Here is a 23416-nt window from a genome sequence, read left to right as displayed (position 1 = left end):
GACATCTCTGTCCCCATGAAACAGAGTAACCACTGATGTAATTGGAGAGGCTTCGCTTCGTTTTTTCTGTGGGTAGCCTGTCCTTGAAGGGGTACTCATTTCTCTCTAGGGTGCTGTTGCGGGTGAACGGAAAAGATAAAAGTTAAGCCCCCATAAACATTAGTTGGCTGCCGCCTGAATGATACTTCAGCTGGCAGCCATTTCTGCAGTTTCTCTCCCACACAGGAGCGCTTGTTTGGCCCAAGCACTCGTGTTCTCTAGGAGAAAACAGTCGAGACATTTAGACCGGCGGCTTATCTCTGGGAGAACAAGTCAATCGGCAGTCCGATCAGTGTTGGCCAACCCTGTCTGTATTGGTGAGTGCGGCCAACATTAGTCTAATGTGAATGGGGAGGCTTAGACTGCCCACTACACGAGTAGCTCTACATTGGCATAAGAAGAAAAATTAAAAATAAAATATAAAACTATAGAAATACATACTTGGCAACAAAAGGCTTAATAAACCTAAATCACGAGTTCATAAAAGAAAAAAAAAAAAGATCACAAAATTACTTAGAAATAATTTTATTTTGCATTGAAATGAAAAGGAATTGAGAACTCATGAGCAAAATTAAAAAGAAAAAAAAAAACAGAAATACAGAAAACAGCAGAGAAAAAGTTATTGTTTCCACCACCAAATGTTTATTCCATTAAAAGTAAATTGGTACAAATATACACATGACTGTAAGACCGAAACTTACAGATAAAAGATGAATCTCTGTGAATTGAGGTATACAAGAAGAGAACAACAAAAAGAGGAAGACGAAAATAGTGAGTAAAGTCAAAGAACATTAAAAAAACAAAAACAGGCGGTATAAGTCGATGAATATACTGTGCATAATAGTGGCATTAAAACTCTAACTGTATATATTAATATATATATATGAGAAAATATATATTAATATATAAAAATATATAAAAACTTACATATATAAACAAAAGACCAGCAGTTTGTCAAAGGAAAACAACATTTATATAGATACATTATATATATTTATTAGATTAGGCAATGTTGAATTATGGAAGAATTAAAAAAAAAAAAATTGACAGGTTTTCTGCGACGGCTGAACGCCAACGCAAATACTGTTCTGTAATTTGTTGTAAAAGCACAATAGAGATACCTCACTGCTCGCTATTATTAAAGCAATGATTACTTACATCTGAAGGTGACGTATGGCATGAAGATAAAACCACAGGCGGTCCAGTTTTAGATTTTTGTTTTGTTTCCTTTCGAATAAGAATTAGCAGCTAAGTCAAAATCATATATACATTTCTAGCAACCGAACGCGCTTTCATTTTAAACCTTTGGCAAGATTACTTACAAACTTAAGACAACCATTAATTAACCCAAAACTATTTAAAATATCTGCATAAAAAATAAAGGATTTTGGCTTTATTCCCCGATGCTGCCAAGTAGGTGGGTCAGCGCCGTGAAGTTGCACTGCAGCCCCCTGTGCTCCTGGCAGCGCTGGGTACATAACGTCCGCCGTATAACGCCCTAGATCTGTATATGTACATATATATTTTCTTCTTATATTAATTTTGGAAGCTCAGGCACTACTACGTTGCTTTGCAGAGAGTCATATCTCCGGGATGTAGCCATGTTTCTTTATTTCTAATGAAAGTAGGTCCATCTTTTTCATCTTCGATCCCATGGACTAAGGTACAGAATAGTCTGATTTGCTTTGTGAGGGAAGCAAAGGAAAGATTTGAAGAACACTGATCATTCCCCTCCCCCATGGTTTTATATACTATAGGTTTTTCTTGGTGAACATTGTGACTTCCATACCCCCCTCCTTGGTCCATTCCTAAGGTATTTATCATGAGAAAAATAATTGATATACCAGTCTCCAACTTTGTAGACCATTGCTGCTTTAAAGTTCTATTTCGAATGTCTTCTGGAGGTCGCTGGAGAAGGGATTAGTTGGGGAAGGGTTGCCTCGAGCTTTTGATTTACTTTCTAACGCAGCCCATTGGGCTTCAAAAGGGTCTAAAGGAGCGGATGAAGTCTGCCCTTGTTGGTGCTTGGCACCCATATCCCAACCGCTGTTGTCTACTCCATTAAATGCCACCGAACCATTTTGCTGCTGAGGAGACTGTTTGAAGAACGGACTGCTGGTGGTGCTATTGGTCTCGTAGGTTGGGAAAGTCTGCTGCTTGACCAGACCTGGTGACGGCTTCGGTTGATAGACTTGTGGGTGTCCTGCGGCTCCAAATACATTTGCGACCATCTGTGAAGGTGTAATGCCGACAACTGGGACGCTAGGAGCCGGATAACTCATTCCATTCACTACAGGGTAAGGCTGCTGCACAGGCATAAATGTAGGTGGTAGAGCTGGGACTATGGCAACTGGCACGGTTGGTGGAGCTATGAAGGTGTTTGTTGGGTAAGGCTGAGCAGGATTTGGTGCAGCAGAAACAGGCTGCAGCAGAGCCGGCGCTTGAATGACAGGAGCAGGGACAGGGGATTGTCTCTGATGAGCCATAATAGTTTTGGACACCTCGTCAAGCCAGCGGTCTGCCTCAGAGGGAGTCCGCTTGTGATTCGACTGGACTACCGTCGGTGTCGATACAAACTCCGGCCCTAAAAGGGGGCGAAACAAAAAGACAAATCCTAATAAAATCACCAGGAATGTTTTCAGTCCTTAAATTTGAGAGCGGGGTATATAAAATATTAGGGAGACAGTACTTAAAATCAACAGTACATGTGAAAATAAGCAACTTTGTAATATACTGTACATCTTATCAGAGAAATCTGCTTTTTCCCCTGGACTGATCTTTCACTCTCAATTCAGATAGATCTTCCCATTACTGAGATAGGAGATGATAGTTTGGGCTTATAAGATTCTATGTAGAGGGGAGGAGTTAGAGGCCAATAGATATTCTGCTGCAAGTTCTCCTTAAAGTTCTATGGAGAGCTGTAACTATTGTTTTAAGGAGAACTAGCAGCAGAATGTCTGTCGGCCTCTAGCTCCTACCTGCTACATAGGAGAGGATAGTTGGTGCTTATAAGATTCTAGGTAGAGGGAAGGAGCTAGAGGCTGGCAGACTCTTATAAGCACCATCTATCACTTCATATGTAGTGGGGAGGATCTAGAGGCTGACAGACATTCTGCTACAAGTTCTCCTTAAAGTTCTATGGAGAGCTGTAACTGTCGCTTTAAGGAGAACTTGCAGCAGAATGTCTGTCGGGCCTCTAGCTCCTCCCCTCTACATAGATGACAGTTGGTGTTAACAGTTATAGCACTCCACATAACTTTATGAACACCAACTGTCATCTATGTAGAGGGGAGGAGCTAGAGGCCGACAGACATTCTGCTGCAAGTTCTCCTTAAAGTGACAGTTACAGCTCTCCATAGAACTTTAAGGAGAACTTGTAGCAGAATATCTGTCGGCTTCTAGCTCATCCCCTCTACATAGATGACCGTTGGTGCTCATAAAGTTCTATGGAGAGCTGTAACTCATCTATGTAGAGGTGAGGCGCTAGAGGCCGACAGGCATTCTGCTGCAAGTTCTCCTTAAAACGATAGTTACAGCTCTCTATAGAACTTTATGAGCACCAATTGTCATCTAAGTAATGAGAAAAATAATTATTTCAAATCTAGAGCCAATGAACATGAAGATCAGACTGGGTTAGCAGGTATATGCTCTCTGCTATACAGATTGCTTAACCAGCAGCGTTTGGGTTCATGTTCTGTCTGCACATATATAGTCATGGAAAGGGATCCCAGGCAGCAGAAAAACGCTTTTGGTTTAACAAATAATATACAGCCATATGAGAGCGCCCATGCAGGACTTTCCATCTAATGTTGCCTTACCAACAACAGTGGCCACAGGCGGTGCTCCAGTGCTAGCAACTTGCTGGACAGATGCTGTAGGAGCATTTGCCCAGGGATTGGTCTCCCGGACAGGAGCCGCTGCGGGAGCCACAGAGACTTGTGGGGGCTTAGCAGCAGGCAGTGTAAATGCAGGGGCAGTGCCATTCACTGAAACATGACAATGAAGAGATTAGTTCATGCAAGGACATGCGCAAAGCAGAAACCTTTACATAGATGGATATTTCAAGGATTCCCCACCCATACATATTAGACCCCCCAGTCAATTATGGCAGGACCACCCAACCATATAATCTGTATGGGAGACTTTATTTTCTTGACACATGATGCTGGGGAAGTGAAGGATCAGACATTTTAAACTTCACTGCAGAGACCCTAATTCCAGCACTCTGTCACTCGGGTTCTTGCTGTAGTTTTGATAAAACACTGATTCATATGCTGCAGCTCTGCTAGTCTTCTCAATGATAAGTTCTTGCGATGCAGTCCTCCATACTCATGAGCTCCCCACTCATCACCATTGGTTGGTAGCTTTCTGTCTACGCCCAATTGAAGCAGAGAGCTGTCAATGGCTAAGACAAGAGCTCAACATTGAGAAGACTAGCAGAGCTTCAGCGGATAGAAAACAGAAACCTAGTGAAGGATTCCTGTTAATGTATGCAACAAACAATGTAAGTGAGTAAAGTGTTATGCTCCAGCTAGGTAAAATTAGCAGTATGAGCAGACGGTTAATCATGTTATTAACACACAGAAGCCAATAAAATATCAATAGACGGCCAGAGTTCATGCCCAGTAAATCCAGTGACAAACCTTCAAATGGTGGAGACTGTGGTGTGGTGGGCTTGGTCATAGGTGCAGACAAGAAGGGGTCTTCAGGAGGCCCACTGAAAGTGTTGGTAATCTGAGAGCATAATGCACTAATGCTGTCAGTTTCTCCCTCCATTTCAGCAACTGCAATACAAAATGGGATTCACAAAAAGGGTGAGAAAAAAAGTAGCTAAGCCAGCCCCCTTCCCTATCTAGGTAGCGGCTGTGACAGAAATAATCAGTCAATGACTGCTTTCATACACTGCTCCCCTCCATATGGTCATAGGAAACCTTTCTTGCGCCCAGTACAGTTCTGGACGCAGCTGGGAACCCGCATGGATATATAAAACTATATCAGGAAGTTATAGAATTTATCATTTAAAGAAATTTGGAATATTTTCCTTTGACTGAATACCCACCTTTTAATATTTCCATGCAGTGTCCACAGAATACTGCACATACAGCACAGATAATGCTGCAAAAGTCGTCCCCCCCCCCCCTCCCCATTAAAAAAAAAAAAGTTAGCACAAATGTAATGCATAAGCTCTAGGCAAAATGGCACAAATATCCACCCCCCCCTACAAATCTACAGGTTGCCTCACAAAAAAGCAAGACCTCACAACTTTATTTTTATGGTTTTAATCCTAGAAAGGAATGAACAAAAACAGTCGTGTCAACAAGTACTAAACAAAAATGTCATTGTGTAGATGTGTATTTTATATATGCATGTGTACGGGTGTATAATGTGTCAGAACGTGCTTGTTTTATTATAACCGAGTAATGTGAATATGCATATAAATGTGCGTGTGATTACAGTGTCAGTGTCTGTCCCTGGGGCCACCACCACCGGTCTGATATTAATCACCTATTCTGAAGACAGGTAATCAATATTTTAAGCATTACAACCCCTTTAAGGGAATATGGAAATGATAGACAAGCCTACAACCTGCAGTAACCACCGCTCCACCATACCGCGGCACGACCAGCTCTACCCTCACCTACTGTATCCTCACCCATCCCTCGTAGATTGTGAGCCCTCGCGGGCAGGGTCCTCGCTCCTCCTGTACCAGTCGCTGACTCATTTTGTTTTAGATTTCTGTACTTGTTTTTGCTATGTATATCCCCTTTTCACATGTAAAGCGCCATGGAATAAATGGCGCTATAATAATAAATAAGTTAATTTTTTTGCATGTTACCACTTTTTGTGAAATATAATTACATTTAAAAAAGAAAACAAAAACACCTCGTCTTATTTCCCACGACTGAGCTAAGGTTTAGAGTTATTTGTATTACACCGATCCCATAGTCCATATAGTATAATGCACATCCCATAGTCCTCCATACTGTATTAAGACCACCACAATGATTTAAAAAAAAAAACTTACATACTCGCCTCTCCCTGTTCCCCTGCTGCTCCACTCTCCACAGCGCATCTCCTCAGCAGCTCCACTGCCCGACACAGCATGGCGCGAAGAAGTGACCTCATCATGCCCACTGACAGACGCGTGATGGGCGAGGGAGAGTGATGGGCGAGGGAGCATGATGGCTTTCCTCCTCCATCATTGTTTTCAACTGTATTGACATCCTGGATGAAGATACAGTTGAATGTGAGATGCCGGATGGTGGGGGGGGGGTGGTGACTGGAATAGACGCCGACACCGCCCCTCTCCCCCAGCCCCATGTCTGTCGCGTGGTCTGTCGCTATTAGCAGCACGTCATTGGCTGGAGTCCCTGAGGGCCATAAGAATTCGCCATTTTTCTCTCCTCTAACGCCAGCCCTGGCATCAAGCAGTATACATCAAGAAGGGCCTCGATGTATGGCAGGGCAGTGTTTGGCACTAGTCATTGGAGAGAAGCACTGGTAAGGACTGAAGGTTTTTTTTTTCTTTGATGGCAGCGGTTATTGCTGTCCTCTTGGCTAACACTCCCAATCTCGTGTACGTGTTGCTGTCAGCGCCCGAGGGTATATACTGAGCAGGTGCAATGTTCCTGGGTTTAAGCAATTTCAGGAGTGCAGGCATTCCTCACAGCCACGATGCAGCATTACGTGTCATTCACACAGCCAGTGTATGAATGATAATGCCATTCCCAGACCTCACTGTGCTGTTAATGTGTTCACGTAGGGTTGCATTTGCTAATTCTCCGATTGCCCACTGCCTGGATTGATTAATATTACAAACCATTCTGCAAAGGCTCGCACGGTAGATTTCCAAATGCATTTTAAAATAGAGAATTCCCGTACTGTAAAAAAACAAACAAACAAAAAAACAAAAAACAAAACACATTCCCGCTTCACCACCTTACCTGGGTTAACAATCTGGAAATCAGATTTCCTCTGCACAGTGGACGGCAGTTCATTAATTCTCAGAGAAAGCTGCCGTTTAAAAGGGGACATCTTTTGGCTGAGCGCAGGAAATCCCCTGAAAGAGCCTTGTCTTGCCAGTTGCTCCACAGGTGCGTGTCTGCGTGGGATCATGTGAGGGTTGCTGCCATCTTTGCTTTCCTGGAGCACATAGAGCTCAGATGTTGGTGAGGCCGGCAAGGCTGGAGCCGTGGTCAGTGTCACTGTGGCAGATGTGGTAGGAATTGGTAACACAGGCTTGGGTTTGGGTTCAGGATCAACTGCGAAATACAGAAAAGGAGAGCGAATTAGGTCACGTCCACCGGGCAATATACTGTTCAGTATTTATACGCCAAACACAGGGGTGGCGCCTACCCAAAAGAAAACCTTGTGAGCGGCCCCCAGTATCATTACCTGATTGGCGTTCATATTTCAGGTTTTACCCTAGTATTCTAATCTATAACCTTCGGATAGAAAAAAATTAAGTTTAAACTTCCCTGCCGCACATAAAAATAGTGACTGTCGTTTTAATTTTATGTCATACATCAAAATAAGCAACTTTGTAATATATCTGATCAGACAGATCTGCTTGTTTCTACTCCTGGACTGATCTTTTACTCTTGATTCACAGGTAGAATCTGTCTTCAGTGAAGACAGTTTTTCTCTTTACTGCGATAAAAGAGGACAGTTGGTGCTTACCAGACTCTATGGAGAGGGGGGAGCTAGAAACATTCAACTACTAGTTCTCCTGAAACAGTTAGTTATCCACAGAACTCGGAGCACCAACTGTCCTCTCTCATCTCAAAAAATGGGGAAATCTCATCACTGTAGACAGATTTTACTAGGGAATTGAGAATTTTGAGAATGAATGATCAATCCAGGACGAGAAAGAAGCCGATTTCTCTAACATATAGAAAAGTTTATTGGCACGTGTACTACTGATTCATGCAAACTAAATTTTAAAAAGTTTAAACTGTTTAATAGTTCATAACTCAATAGTACACACGAAAATAAGAAACTTTGTAATATATCTTATTATAGAAATCTGCTTTTTTTCTCCTCCTAGACTGATCTTTCATTCTCAAGTCATGGGTAAAATCTGTATTCAGTGACTATATACTTTCCAATTACTGAGATAAGAGGATAGTTGGTGCTTATAAGGTTCTATGAAGAACAGTAACTTTCAGGAGAACTTGCAGCAGAATGTCTGTCAGTCTCAAGCTCCTCCCTAGAATGTTTGTCCCCGCCTCCAGCTCCTCCCCCTCCAAACAATTTTAAAAGCACCAACTGTTTCTTCTCTCAGTAATGGGAAAATTTTGTCTTCACCGAATACAGATGTTACTAATGAGTTGAGAATAAAAGACCAGTTGTGGGAGAAATATTTTATCAGAGAAATCTGCTTCTATTACAAAGCTGCTTATTTTCATGTGTACTATTGGTTTATGGAATAAAAATTAAAACAGTTACGCTAACGTTTGGTCCTGAGCCACTTCACCCAGTTTACACATATATAGGAATATGTTGTGATCAGTTTATTGTCAGACGATTGTTAAAAGGATTGTGCAGTGGACAAAAAAGGTCACAGTATATCCATATAAGCTGGCTATATGGTGTGTATGTATAAATTCATAGAGCATAAAAGTAAATTTACACTGGCAGATTTCTGCATGCTGATAGACAATAACAGAAGTCAATAGGTGCACGTTGGAAGGCCCCATTAGTCCCCCTGCACGTTGGAAGGCCCATTGGTCCCTTGACACATACATCCGGTATTACTTCCACCAGGCAGTTGACATCTGGGAATGGATTCCATTGTTTGCAATGGGATCAATCCAACCTGTCTTGAGCGGGAGCTGATCTGGAGACTGAATCACAACATTTGATGCAATATTGTGATCCGGCCCCATACTGGCAAACTGGAGAAAATGGTGAAAAAGACTGAAAATATCTGATGCATCAGTTGAGTCTGGGTTGATGCATGTTAAAGTTAAGAAAAGTTGATTCAAACTGCTCAGGGACATAGGTACAGTGCCGGCAAAAAAAATCTTTACAAGTTCAATGAAACCACAAAATCTTAATATTCAAGTGGATTCAAGTGTTTTATTGTGGATATTTTCTTACAATTAGTATTTTGTCATGTCACCCTTACATTTTATCACCATCTGCAGTCGTTTAGGCATGGACTCAGCAAGGCTGGCTAAGTAGGTGGAGTCCATGTTTACCCACAGTGTCTTCAGCACCTCCTTTAGATTGTTGATGTTGCTGGGTCGTGTCTCTTGAACCTTGTTTTTCATTAAATTCCAGGCATTTTCTATGGGGTTAAGGTCAGGGGAATTACCTGGCCACTCTAAAATCTTAATGTTATGGTCACTGAGAAACTTTCTCACGGCCTTGGCTTTGTGAACAGGGGCTCCATCATGCATAAAGTAATCACACTGATGTATGACCCAAAAAGTAAGCATGTGTTCTTCCAAAACAGTAATATAATTGCTTGCTTTCATAGTTACAATCTTGGGAAGGAAGTACAAACCTGCCCTGCCCATGCTTCCACTGAATGCACCCCACACCATCACACTGTCAGGGTGTTTAACAGTCTTAACTGTATATTTTGGGTCATAACGTGACACTGTACTCGGACGACGCACAACCTTTGAGCCTCCCCTGACCAGCCTGAAAGTGCTCTCATCACTAAACATCACTTTCTTCCACTCTTCAGATGTCCAATCTTGATATTTCTTACAAAAGGCAAGCCGTTTCTTCTTCATCGCTGCTGTGAGCAGGGGCTTCTTTGCGGCACGGCAACTTGGTAGACCCAGGTCCTTCTGCAGGCGGTGACGAATTGTCCTAGTTGCGATGTTCTGGAGGAGCATAGGGTACTTATTTTTTATTTCAACGGCAGTTATAGAAAGATGTGACATCACTTCACGCTCCAGAAGCTTATCAGTCCTTGGTGAAGTCTTCTTAGGTGCGCCAGAGCCTGACTTCCTCTGCGGTACCATCCCAGGAGGCAATGATGCCGCCAACCGCTTCAGTTGAAAATTGCTTCTCTTGACACTCCCAGATCTCTAGCTACAGCAATCACCGAATCCCACTTCTCGAGCAGAGTTAAGGCACGGGATTTCTCTTCCATTTTAAGCTTCTTTCGACCCATTGTGGGAGATAATATAAAACTGAGGGAGATAATAAAAGACTACCTAATAGCAAAACTGGCTGAGCTGCACATAACAACCAATGACAGTGCAGCTTTCGCTTGACCAGAGAAGTGAAAACGGAGCATTGATTGGTTGATATTTGCAACAAAGTCAGCTTTAATATTACACAGTTTTTTTATTATCTCCCCCATTGTGTACACTTTTAAAAAGTGAAATTATGATGTGGATTTTATATGTAAAGTTTTTTTTTGCTGTGCAAGTGTAAAGATTTTTTTTGCCAGCACTGTACAATAGTGAATATAATTCAGCTCCCATATAGTATGCATATGATAAGCAGCACATCCATTTTACATGAGGTGGGTGTATGCAACTGAACATCATTTTTAGACCCAAAGAAAAGATGCAATCAGCTAACGAACAATCATTTTGTTGGTGTCTGTTGATGGCTCTTATGTTCCCATTGGCCCTTTATAAATCGGGAATGAGTATTTATGACCACTTGATTATAGGGACGTTAAAAAAGGTCCGTAAGCCTGCAGCTTATGAAAACAAAAGTCATTTAAAAATGGGTTGTCCAGTCTTGGAGTACAAGTCTGCAGCCACAATGATCGCCAGCTGATGGCATTGGAGAATTTTCACAGAGCGCAGTGTGCATGCTGTGAGGATTCTCCAATGCCGTCAACTGGAGGTTTGCTTACTTCCGGCCACGTTCCAACTAGACATGTCTGGCCTGGCTCAATACACTTCCATTGAGCAAGGCTGCACACATCTAGTCAAGTGACTGCAGACTTATCTTTAGGACAGAAAACCCATTTAAGTAAAACTTTAGATAGTAAAGTTTTTTTTCTAAACTTCTTGAAAGATTTGCTTTTTTTCTGCTCTGCTGTGGCTGCTATTTGTGCAACAGCGGCTGTCGCAACTGGAGCAGAAAAGATTACGTTGAAAAAGGAGTTAAAAATTTGCAAACTTTTAGTAGAAGATAACAGATTTTACTCTTAGGCTGTGTGCCCACGATGCGTTTAAGCTTAAGAAATGCTTGGTAGAAGGCCTGCCATGTTCCCCAATGATAATCCGCATGTGCTGTGCACATGCTGCGGAAATTTCCGCTGTGGATTATCATTGCAGAAACATCCGCAGCACTACCATTAATTTTGCGTAATCGCGGCGTTTTCGCCGCCATTGACTTGAATTGCTTAATATCCCATTGACTACATGTACACATGCAGATATTAAGCGATTCAATGTGTGGATGGTACCCGGGTTTGGAGAAGAGGAGACTGATCCAGACCTGGGTACCATAGTACCTTTTAAAAAAAAAAAAAAAAAAAAAAAAAAAAAGAATTTAAAATAAAAAATAAACATACTCACGTTCTGATGGCCCGCGGTTTTCTCTCCAGTGTGTCCTGGCTCCCTGGTGACTCGCAATGGCGTAAAAGGACCTTCCATGACGTCATTTAGTTATGTGACAGGTCACAAGATGAAATTATGTCATGGAAGGTCCTTTTAGACCACCACGAGCCACCCAAGACACCAGACGCACGGGAGAAGGAGACCAGGGGCCATCAAAAGGTGATTATAATGTTTTTTTGTTTATTTTTTACTATTTGTATTTTTTTTTTAACTATTAACTTGGTCACACTATATAAATACATGCCGGTTGCATGGATTTATATAGTGTGACCAAGTTGTCAAGCACTTTCCAAGTGATGCGAAATCACATGTGCAAAAAGCGTGACATACGCTTGTCCCTGGCTGAAAAAAAGCATGTACAATCCGCATGTACAATCCGCATGCGTTTTTTCTGCCAGGGAGATGCAGAAACGCTCAGGAAAAATCCGGAGCATTTCTGCATCGTGGGCACATAGCCTTATACCATCTATTAGTTGGTGTCCAAATTCTTTGAAGGAAAAAAGCAAAAAAAAAAAAAAGATTCCTGATGTGACGGTAGAGAATAGAACGGCACCTTTCTTGGTATCCTGTATCTGTTTCATGACTTCTTCCCTCTCTGCCTGTTCTGTAGCAGTGGTCACTCGAAATGATCCCTCCCTTGTAAAAGTGGTTCTGCTGGCATCAAAGGTGGCAGTAACGCCGCACTCCTTTTCACGCTTCTGCTTTCTCTCTAGGCAGGCAGCAAATGCACATCCGACAGCATGGCTCAGCCGCTCTCCCTGTTATTTGTAAGACATAAGTAATCATTAACCATAGCATGGAAATAATCCTGTAACTGCACAACAACAGTCTCAGTGCACAGGCTTCATGCAACTCAGGTTACCCTAGAATAATCAAAGAAATTATAGGTTCTCCTAATGACAAAAAAAAATCTGAAATATGCATTCAACTTGTCAATATTAAACATACTGGTGTTCATACTGAAAAGCTGCAACATTTTCTACTCTGATGTGTTTTGAGAAATTTTAATCTGCTTTAAAAAAAAAAAAAAAAACCCACACAGACACCAGAGTTCTTTAAACCACACGTGCGGGGGAAAAAAAAAAAGAAAGAAGGAAAATGTGTGATCAGGAATGGTGGTAAATGACCTGGTTTTGAACTGGTTACACAGACCTGGGTACAAGTAAAAAAAATAAGAAAAAACTTCCGTTGCAGATGAGCTCCTGCTGTTGCAGGGGAGCTCCAGTCAAGGGTCAGAGACAAAAGGAGGAGCCCGAGACAACCCAGGGACAATCAGAAGGAAGAGATGCCTGTGACTCCCACCTCCAAACTCAAAACTCTGCCACCAGCTATAGGGATAGACTCCCTCCTACCATCCGCCTCAAACAGATCAGGAAGTTAGGGGGGGACCTGGTCCATCTACCCCAGATTTTGCCAAGCGTATAGAGGCAGCCCCAATGTATGTAAATACTCTTAAAAGCAAAGGAAAGATTCACTGTCGATTTGAATTCAGAAATGGTGAGTGTTCTGTGGGACCACCATGCCTAGTCATACACCACTAAACAATACAATAAGGACTCCTCTAGTAACAGCCTGTCTTGATGTCACCGAGTACTGATCACGGTCTAGGGGTCCTCTGTGATTGGCATCGCCATACTGTCATGTAGAAATATTACCAACTAAGTCCAGTATCGTCTAATCTCTGGACAACTCCACAGAAGGTGGAAGAACATCACATTTGGGGCACACCTCCGGGAGCTGGGGATGAACCCTACACACCCCGGCTGTGATATAATATGTACGATGAAGGATGAAGAGCTGTTTGGCGGTCTCAAAAAAGCTAAAGAGAAACCAACTTTGGGGTCTCCAAAACAAGCTCCCATTGCTCGACAGACATTGGACCAACATCTGCCTCCCAGGCCAGTTTGGTCCACACATGGGGTAGATTAGGGCTTTCAACCAGTCGAAGAGCAAGAAAGTAGGAGATGTGTTCGACTGTTGGGTGTTCCAACAACAACCGAACCAGTATTTAGGGCAGTTAGGAGCATTTGGGAACGGATCCGGCAGAGAGCGCTTAAGATGTAAGAAATGTACAAGTAAAATTACTTAAAAGATTTGGCTCCTTTAGAGCTTGGAATTAAGGGCACCGGCTGTGCAAATAAGCTTTATAACAGAACGAAACTCCAGTACAAGATTAAAAAAAGTAATAACTCAGTATTTTATGAAGATTATATTGATATGCGAGCTGTAAAATAATGTCCAAAGGTGACTGTAAAAGCTGACAGTTTCCTTTTAAATAAAACCTTGACACCTCACTCTTATAAGGCAGGTTTCAGGTGCAGTTGGCCATTATTGAGGTGTTTAAAAAGTCAATTTTCTCAGCAATCTGGCCTTAGGAGCCGGTAAAAACTGAACCGTGACCACTGTGATGGATCCATTTTTTAAGTAATATAAATGGGTACTAATGAATGTGAATGGCTACAATAGAGTCTTTGAAGGTTCTGCCATTTCTGAAGGCAGGAACAAAGCTGCAGACTTGGGCCATTCTGGTCACCCAAAATACCAGACAAGACTCCTGAATGCTTGTGTGCATAAAGCCTAAACCAAATATCTGTTAAAGGAAATCTGTCAGCAGATTCGCTATGCGACCTGAGAGCAGATATGTAGGAGCAGAGACCCCGATTCCAACAAAGTATCAGTCAACTGGGTGCAGCGGTTGTGATAGAAATCACATTTTTCTCTGCTGCAGATCTAGCAGAGCTCAGAATGCCGAGCTGTGTATAACCCCACCCACACCACTGATTGGATGCTTCCTGTGTACACTGACAGAAAGTGGCCAATCAGTGGTGGGGGCGTAGCTGGACCAGCAGACATGAGACATCTAGTCCTGTAGTGATAATCTCCTGCTGATAAAACAATTTTATTGAAATCGCAAAATACAGCCCAGTAAGTGAGACCTCACTGGAATCAGGGTCTCAGCCCCAACATCATGCTGCTCTCTATATTAAAGGGAATCTGTCAGCAGGTCTTTGCTACGTAGTCTGATCTGCTTGCTTTACAGAAAACTATTCCAAATAGGAGGTGCATCTAGACCAATCTGTCCGTTAAGAAGCACTGATGGACTATACACAGCCGATCAATTGCTGACTTGTTTACACAGACTAAGAAAACGGTTGGGAACAGATCAATAATTCATACAATTGTTCTGTCCCTATAGTGTGCTGGCAAATTCCCCATTTTCATGGGATGATGTGCTGTCAATGACGATAATTTTCTTTTTGACAACATAAATGAGCAGATCACCCAATGAATAAGCAAAATACTTTTATCAGGTGATTGCATGGGCTAATAATCGGGAACGAGCGTTCTAAAAGATTGTCAGCACAGAATTACTGCTTAAACAGAGTACCGCCGCTCGGTGCATCATGGCGGGGCCAAACGCTTAGATACTCCTTCCCACCTGCTAGGTTTCCCTTAATCTCTACCTCACCCTCTTTGATTGACAGCTCTGGCTTCATAGAGCAAGAGCAGGGCAAAGAGTAAAGAAGCAGGTGGGAAGGTATATTTAAATGTTTGGTCACACCATGATGCAACGAGCGCCTAGGCGTTATCAGCATAGAATAACTGGTCAAACAGAGTCCCTTTAAGAAAGCTCATCTACCAAATCTCAGCTCCTGGATGCACCTTTATTAAACACTGAAAGCAGCATCAATAAATCAAGTACAGACCGTGTCCTTAACAGCCATAAAACAGTGACAGATCCATCTCCTTGTTGTTCCATCACGGCATATGTAAGAGAAGGCCCGATCAAAATTTCTATCTGGAGCACAGAAGGACACTTTTTCAATGGTTTGGTCTACCAGGAGATCCTACGGAACAAAAGAAAAAAAAAAAGAAGAAGATTAACAGAACTATTTTTGTATATGTAAAAGTAGCAAAAAAAAAAAAATATATATATTATATTATATATATATATATATATATATATATATATATATATACATATATATATATACACATACACACACATATATATATATATATATATATATATATATACACATACACACACATATATATATATATATATATACACACATATATATATATATATATATATATATATATATACACAAAAAAAAAACCTGTTGAAACTGACCATGATAAATGTGGCAGCTCTCTGAAAACTGCTTTGGGTGAGAAACCAATCTAATATATATATAGTATTAGTCATAAAGTGTCCAGCCAAACATATGGAGCAGCTTGTAGTGCATTAATTATTCTCATCCATTACTATTTTGGAGTGAAGCTCTGAAATTTTGGCTTCCCTGCTGCCATCCTGGACGCGTGCTTTCTGTGTTAAAGAGTTAAATACATTGTCCTTTGACGCTTTTTTCCGCTTTGTGCTGCGTCACTTCATTACAGAGAAATTCACATTTGTTGCTTTTGGAGCGCAGTATGAGAAAGCTCTGCTTGTAGTGCAACTGGGCGTTTCTTCAGTCTTCTGAGGGGTTGTGCACCTTGAACCCTCCTTCCCAGATACGGTCAATCACAGCTCGGCTGCATCTGAGACTAGACCTGCCGCGCTGTGATTGGAAACATCTGGGAGGGAGGAGTGTAAGCGCATGCCCTTAGGAGACTCTGATTGTAGTGCAACTGGGTGTGTCTTCAGATTTCACATACCGCACTCTGAAAGCAAATGTGAATATCTCTGCAATGGAGAGAGACAGCGCAAAATGGAAAAGAGCCGCAGAATCGCCGCAAGGTATGTAAAAAAAAAAATTTTGGAGCACGTGACAGGTCCTCTTGAAAATCGGATCGCACACTTACCAATGTGATTGAAGAGAGCCGTTCTGATGAGTTTTTAATTTATTTATTTTTTAAGAGATGGTCTGAATCTGTTCACAGGACCTGGTCCAATAGTCACATCTGTAATCTGTGGGTGGCCAAAGGATGGGAGACCTGGTAACCTACCTGCCAGCATATACAGCTCGTGTGATTAGTTGGCCTAGTGCAGAGTCACGTTGCAGTGTCATATCCAGCTGGCAGATTACTGACATGGCCACTGGACCAGGTCTTGCTAATCATTAAGCTCCAACTCTAGTTTCTTGACATTGACCATGTCTTTGTGTGATCTGCGTGTAAAAAAAAAAAAACACACCCTGAAAACATTGCTGTATGCAATATTTGTCACGTAGTGACAAGGGACTGTGGGCACCTACCGCAATTCCTTGAACTAAGGGCACCCTAGGCTATCCCTGTCCCCCAGATTAGCCCAGATGGTGGAGACGCTGGGGTCTTGTATCTTGGTATGCTTCCATCTTAACCCTTATCTGTTCCCTTCACCACCCAGGGAGGTGAGAGGCTGGAGTGTATTGGAAATCACTAACCAGACAGACAGGAGTAAACAGACAGGGATCGAAGAAAAACTACAATCATACAAATCCACTCAAAAATCAACAGTGGAATTCAAGGGAATAGTAGGAGAGAGTAAGCCAAATGGGAGAGGATTAGGATAAACACGATACCAAATCTACGCAGATATCGCCTGTAAAACTACACCAAAAGACTGCTACCAATTCAGAACTCTCCTTCACCAAACCAGGAAGTTGTAACCATCACTGGTATATATGCTGGCCACTGGCACTTGGGAATTGTCAGAAGGGAGTGTCCAACACAACAGCTGACACAATTATTCAGGACAGAGCCCCAGGAGAGAGATAGAACTGATTAACCCTTGCAATGACAGATCAAGGAAAACCTGCACTGTTTAATAGGATGGCGAAGTAGTTCTAACCAGTGCAAGAGTTCGTGTAACCAGACGCCACGATCTTCTGGCCTCTGTCGAGGAATCCCCGTGACGATATTCTGGTCCATTTCACGGCAACTCCTGCATCCGTATGTAATAAGCATGAGCGCACACAGCCAATCACATCAGCATTGTGTGTTAGTGATTAACCAGTTTTTTCATACAGCCATCTGACCAAGTCTACTTCTGCCACCCCGAATATAATTATGTTCAGTAGCTGCCACCGTTCAGTGAATTTGTAGATACCATTTAGACACAAAGGAATTAAAAACTTTAATCAACTAAAATTGTAAATTCTTTTACCGTTTCTCCTGTTAAAAAAGTAAAAAAAATAGTAATCCTTATCCATAATTGATCATCTTGCAATTCATACATTTCAGGAAAATCAACATTGAGAAATATCCAAGTACTTTTAATTGCTCCTTTAATGTAAAACATTAGCAACTTCATACCTTTGTCTTCTCATCCACAACTCTAAGTCCATCGGCTGAAACCCACAGGACCGCCTTGATTGCCTTCTTTCCAGTCTTAAATATATCAGAAAGAAAAAAGGGAATCTTACAAAAGGGTATGGGAAGTCTCTTATCTTTTGCTGCAGACCTAGAATGAAACAACGTGAGCAAAATAAATCTAGAAAAACCTCTAGAAGCCTATGTATCCAAGATCCATGCCAATTCATTCACCAAAGCAAAAGAGAAGTTCATAAAAAGCGCAGCGAAGAAGGTGAAGGGCAACTGTTCGACAGACAAGGGACATGGAGACTACAACATACACTTGAGAGCGCAAAGAATTCTGCAGCAAAATTCTTTACCTGGATGGGGAGGAATCTACTAAGACTTAGGAGACTGCACACATGAATAAGGAGTTACTCCACTGGTACCTTCATCGAAATAAATCGTGGTACCACACTGTAAAATGGCATTTAGGCAAAAAACTCTGAACCACTTAATACTCAATGCTACATCTCCAGGATAGCCAGAGACATTTTCACAGCTTCAGGAAAAAGAAAAACAAAATCTGATGGCATGCCTGCAAGAGCATAACTTATACTTATTTAAGGGTTTGTTTGTTTTTTTGTTTGTTTTTTAAGTGAAGGCCAATTTAATATATAATCTGAAGTCAATCTGGCATCCAATCTATTTTGCAATAATAATAACTTTATATTGTACAGCACTTGAGATGGAAACCCAAGAGACAGCATGGCCGCTCTGTGCGGCTATTAAGAGCAAAATCGTGATGTAAAGAAACTATTATACTGCGGGCTTCTGCACTACAATCTTATTTGGTCTAACGGGAGGTAGGACTTAATATGGTTAATTTCATGGGCTTTTAAATTTTTATTATAAAATTAACACAAAAAAGTAGACCGTTAAAATATTCCTTAACGGAATGTATAATAATTGTTCGACAAAGCAATATCTGCATATTCCTGTTCTGTTTTATTGCAGATTATTTTTTTGTTTTATTATAAAAATAAAGACTGCAAGTGCATCGGGCTTTGCAAGTGCACATGCAGTCAACAGCGCTTCTTCAATAACCCCTGCCCAGTGCCGCCCTGACTGTTAAGATTTCCGTTATCTACAAACAGCAGCCTCCATCTCTGCTGTCAATCAAGCAGCCAGAACAGGGGAGAACTGAAGAGGAGTAATGCACAGCAATAATTGCTGTTGCTTAAAAATTTAGCAAAATTAAAGGGATTGATTAATTTTTTCAGGAGAGCACTTCTCCACTAGCGTCCCACTTGCATTCCTGGTGATTAACAATTTGGGCCAGAGTCATGATTGCTCCCATCTAACAGCCCTTAGTCATATTTGACAAAGTTAGATCCGGTCATTATGACCTGTATATAGACCGCGAAACATATATGTCTGAATTGCGCATAGCTCAGAATTAGTTGAGAGCAACCGTAGTTTTACTTATTTTTCCCCCGCAAATAAATAGTACATGTGAAAATAAGAAATTGTGTAATATATCTTATCAGAGAAATCTGCTTCTTTCTCCTGGACTGATCATTCATTCTCAAATTTTGGTGTAAAATCTATCTTCGGTGAACACAGATTTTCCCATTTCTGAGATGGGAGATGACAGTTAGTTTCTGCCTCTAGCTCCTCCCTTCTCCATAGAACCTTATAAGCACCAACTGTCATCTCAAATCTCAGTAATGGGAAAATATGTCTTGACTAATTTTAGACATGAACTAAAAGTGAAAGATCAGTCCAGGAAGAGGAAGAAGCAGATTTCTCAGATATTAAAATAAGCCACTTTGTAATATATATCTTATGTACTATTGATTTATGAAAGCAAAAATTAAAATGACGGTTACTCTAACACAGGTATACTCGCATGCTTTTTTTTCTGACTAGAAAACCACATGTGGTTCACAGCCACGTGGAAGAAAGCACAGAACTAGCGCTGTGTGTAAATACATCGCATTACCCTTATTCATTATAGTTACATTTAAAACTTGAATTCATATAAATCACTTTTGGAAAGGAACAAGTACACCTAAATGCCATTTTGACAGTGAACAAAGCCATCACCATAGCTGTAGCCGTCCCGCACTGGAATTCCTGCAGACAAATCGTGATCTATTACCATGTAGGCAAGAACCCACAACTTGTACCCGTCAAAAGTAATCATGTCTAAATCAGCACAAGCAACATTCATTGGTAAATTTGGAGAAAGTCCAGAAAAGATTGGTAGGCAAGAATCTAGGTTGATTTTAGGCCTTATATTACAGCGGAAAGAAACTAATGAGCGTGGGCATGTAAAGGAGGACTACAACTAGTCGAGTCAAATATGCAGTGATATAACTGGTTTTCTTAAAAAAATGGATAGGAGAGGCGGGGGATAGGAGAGGCGGGGGATAGGAGAGGCGGGGGATAGGAGAGGCGGGGGATAGGAGAGGCGGGGGATAGGAGAGGCGGGGGATAGGAGAGGCGGGGGATAGGAGAGGCGGGGGATAGGAGAGGCGGGGGATAGGAGGATCAACAACCTTAAGAGGGGGGGGGGGGGGAAACAAGCCACAAACATGGCCATTACGACGGAAGAGATGGAGGATTGTAAAGTGATTATAGGCATTTATATATAATAAAAAAAAAAAAAATAAAAAAAATCATCACACAGTGGGGCAATAAGTAAAGTTAAAGAGAGTGGGGACAGAGAATTCCCACATTTGTAAGATTAGAGAAAGCGAAAAGAAAAACAACCTCAGCCTCTTCCCCTCCAAAATTGGTGTCTCATGCCTGTCTTAAGGCAGGGAATTAAAGTTCCCTTCCTTATTGGATCACTCCTGCTCATAAAGGAACAATTCTGATAAGATTAGTCTTTTTCAGATAGACAGTAATTTTGCATGGACAGCCTAGCACAGATCACAAAGGTGCAGAGATACATAACCACTTTGTCCTTGGGACCCTTGTTGGTACAGACATCCCACAAGTGCCATAGTCTTCCAGATATGACTGCCCAGGACCCCAAAACAGACCCAAACACCTGAGTTATAGGGAATGGATCACTAATATTTTTTAATAAAATTAATTAAAATTTTCTTAAAATCAGAAAAATCAAAATGTATCAGTCGAATGCAAAACACCATTATTTGACCTCATCCCATAATTAATGTTTCTTGCCCATCCCTCTAAGGTCAAAATTTATATAAAAATAAGGTATTAAAGAAAAATCCAGGTCTATACAAGGTTATACCACAGGAATCACAAAGTGAAGGCACATGCCGCTATGTACAGTGACCATTTACTACCAGTGTGTAACTCCTTATAAATTTAACCACAGATGGCAATGGACTTACTTTTGCAAAGAAGCCTTTGAAGAATTTCCTTTCCTGGAGGAACAGGGGAGGGGACAAGTCGAGCACTATTATTGCTGGAAGCTACAAGTCTCTCAAGGTTTTCAAATCAACATGCATCAAATAGCACAGCAAAGTATTAGTAAGCGCTACACAGAAGGAGCAAGCGGATGACATCGCTCCCTACGTCCATGCTTGGGAAAGAAGAGGTTAAAGGTGGCAGGCAGACTAAAGCTGCCAGAAGGAAGGGAAAAAATAAAAAAACAACCAAATCATCAAATGTCACCCTGTAATTTCCCATGCAACAAGGGAAAAATAATCTCACAATTATCAACCTGAGATTTTGCTATGGATGAACATGTCATGTCCATCTTCGCTTTAGACCCCGTTCATTGCATCAGTGGGGACGCGAGGCTTTTGTGGGTTCACACTAAAGACCTAATAAAATTGCATCACGAGCAGTGTTAGATGCAGTTTTATCCATATTTCAATTTAAAATAAAATATATAAAAGCCTTCAAGAAGTTTTCTAATGCAATGAAACAAGTCTGCAAAAATCAGCAGTGGTACCATTTTTTTTTTTCAATTATTAAAACTGCACTACACTGATCCACAACTAAAAAAAAAGGTGCCCATACACATTACTCAGAAGTATAGGTCAATTATCCAGCATGTCTGGGGGTCTATCAGGAGAGGATGCTTAGGACATTGATTTTAACATACCCAATGCTTTTCTCGTGAGCAATAAGCAGCTGCTAGAGTGGCCTAGCAGCCGCTTATTTCCCCTCTCCCCAGTGAAACATGCACGCAAGCTCAGCCAAGCTAAACATGCATGTTTAGGCTATGTTCACAAGTTACATTTTTGCAGTATTTATGCAAATTAAAAGCTGCGTTTTACAGTAGCAGCAAAAGTTATGAGATTTTAGAAATCTCATGCACACACTTTGTTCCTGACTGAATTGGAAAACTGAAGCATGTCACTTTCAGCGTTTTTTCACCCATATAAAGCAATGGGTACGTGCAAAAATGCAGGTACCAGGTTTTGCTGCGTTTTTAGTGAAAAAAAAAAAAGCCAGGTACAGCAATATGTGAAAAACATTTTTGTGATTTTCCCAAGTTTAAACTATAATGTCTTGGTCTACACACCGGAGAATGGCAGTTAGGATTAGTACAGTTTAATTAAAATTAGTGATATGTGTAAAGTAAACATTGGCTGACGAAAGTGTGAAAGTAAACCGTGTTCTACAAACTCAATGCTCTGCTAATGTCTTAGGTAAACTATTCCCCACCAATTCACCTCCCCCTGCTGCTGCATTTGTAATTGTGTATTATTTTCATTAACTTTTTTGTTTAGAATAGTCACTATTTTTTTCAGACATAAAAATCTTTTTCCACTAAATAATTTGATCAAATTGTCCTTTTTTCCAAAAAAATGGTTTATGGTTTCACATATGTCTTGCATTGGTGACCTAACACCTTGCATTGTTCATGCTTCTGTGGTGGAAGCAAAGCTCAACTTTGGGATCAAGGAAAAAACGTAGCAGCAAAACCTTTTTTGAAAGCAGCTTCTTTACTACCAAAAGAGCAGGTTTTAACTGCTGAAAAACAGCAGCAAAGAACGCAACATGTGAATATAGCCTTTTAGAGGAGTGAGGAAAAATAACTATTGAGCTGACTGCTCTAGCATATGCATGGCCACCTTAACCCCGCAGCTTTGATCTCTACAACATGGCTGAACTCCTGTACTGTTTTTCAATCAGTTACTCGGTGAGACACGAGGCATTTCTTCCAGAACCAACAACCACACACACAGTGAAACATGGCAGCAGAAGATCAGTCAATCTGGAGCATGAGGCCACTTCATGGGATGACCAATGCACATAGTTTGCTTCTTCAACTTTGATATCTTTTAACCTTTAAGCTCAGAAGTGGACAGAATTCCTGGTAAGATGCATAAAAATTAATCTTAAAGCAAAATTATTTGCAGCTTTTGTCTACTTTTATGCTGCTCACATATTTCTTTGAAGTTCCCCCTGGAAGCTCTTGCCAGAATAGGCACATTGAAAGGCAAAAAAAGGCTCATAATTATTTATCTATCTATAATTATCTCAAATGGCAAGAGGAAAGTCACAGGAGAGTCAGGAGGATCGAATCAACATTAAAAGGGAATCAGTCAGCAGGATTTCAACAGTCCAGGCTACTAACATGTTCATGTCAATCTTTCAAAGACATGTCCAGCAATACC

General features: G+C 41.2%; 1 protein-coding gene across 6 annotated transcripts in view; it reads right to left on the bottom strand.

Moving 5' to 3' along the window:
* Nucleotides 1–658: 658 nt before the first annotated feature.
* Nucleotides 659–23416, bottom strand: part of NUMB (NUMB endocytic adaptor protein) — a 101754-nt gene continuing 78996 nt past the window's right edge. The window contains exons 5-12 of one of the 6 annotated variants that reach the window (XM_073638859.1): nt 21176–21208; nt 17823–17897; nt 15290–15430; nt 12136–12340; nt 6984–7301; nt 4683–4823; nt 3858–4025; nt 659–2623 (exon numbers count right to left, since the gene is read on the bottom strand). In XM_073638859.1, coding sequence (XP_073494960.1) covers nt 1914–2623; nt 3858–4025; nt 4683–4823; nt 6984–7301; nt 12136–12340; nt 15290–15430; nt 17823–17897; nt 21176–21208 — 1791 coding nt within the window. In that variant the 3' untranslated portion in view covers nt 659–1913. Of the gene's footprint in view, nt 2624–3857; nt 4026–4682; nt 4824–6983; nt 7306–12135; nt 12341–15289; nt 15431–17822; nt 17898–21175; nt 21209–23416 lie in introns of all 6 variants that reach the window. The other 5 variants (XM_073638858.1, XM_073638862.1, XM_073638861.1 and 2 more) reach the window with 5 other exon arrangements.

The sequence above is a fragment of the Phyllobates terribilis genome, unplaced genomic scaffold, assembly GCF_046119375.1.
Source record: "Phyllobates terribilis strain yellow unplaced genomic scaffold, ASM4611937v1 Scaffold_7__3_contigs__length_470593459, whole genome shotgun sequence".
Taxonomy (NCBI): Eukaryota; Metazoa; Chordata; class Amphibia; order Anura; family Dendrobatidae; genus Phyllobates; species Phyllobates terribilis.
This window is presented reverse-complemented; position numbering and strand designations above follow the sequence as displayed.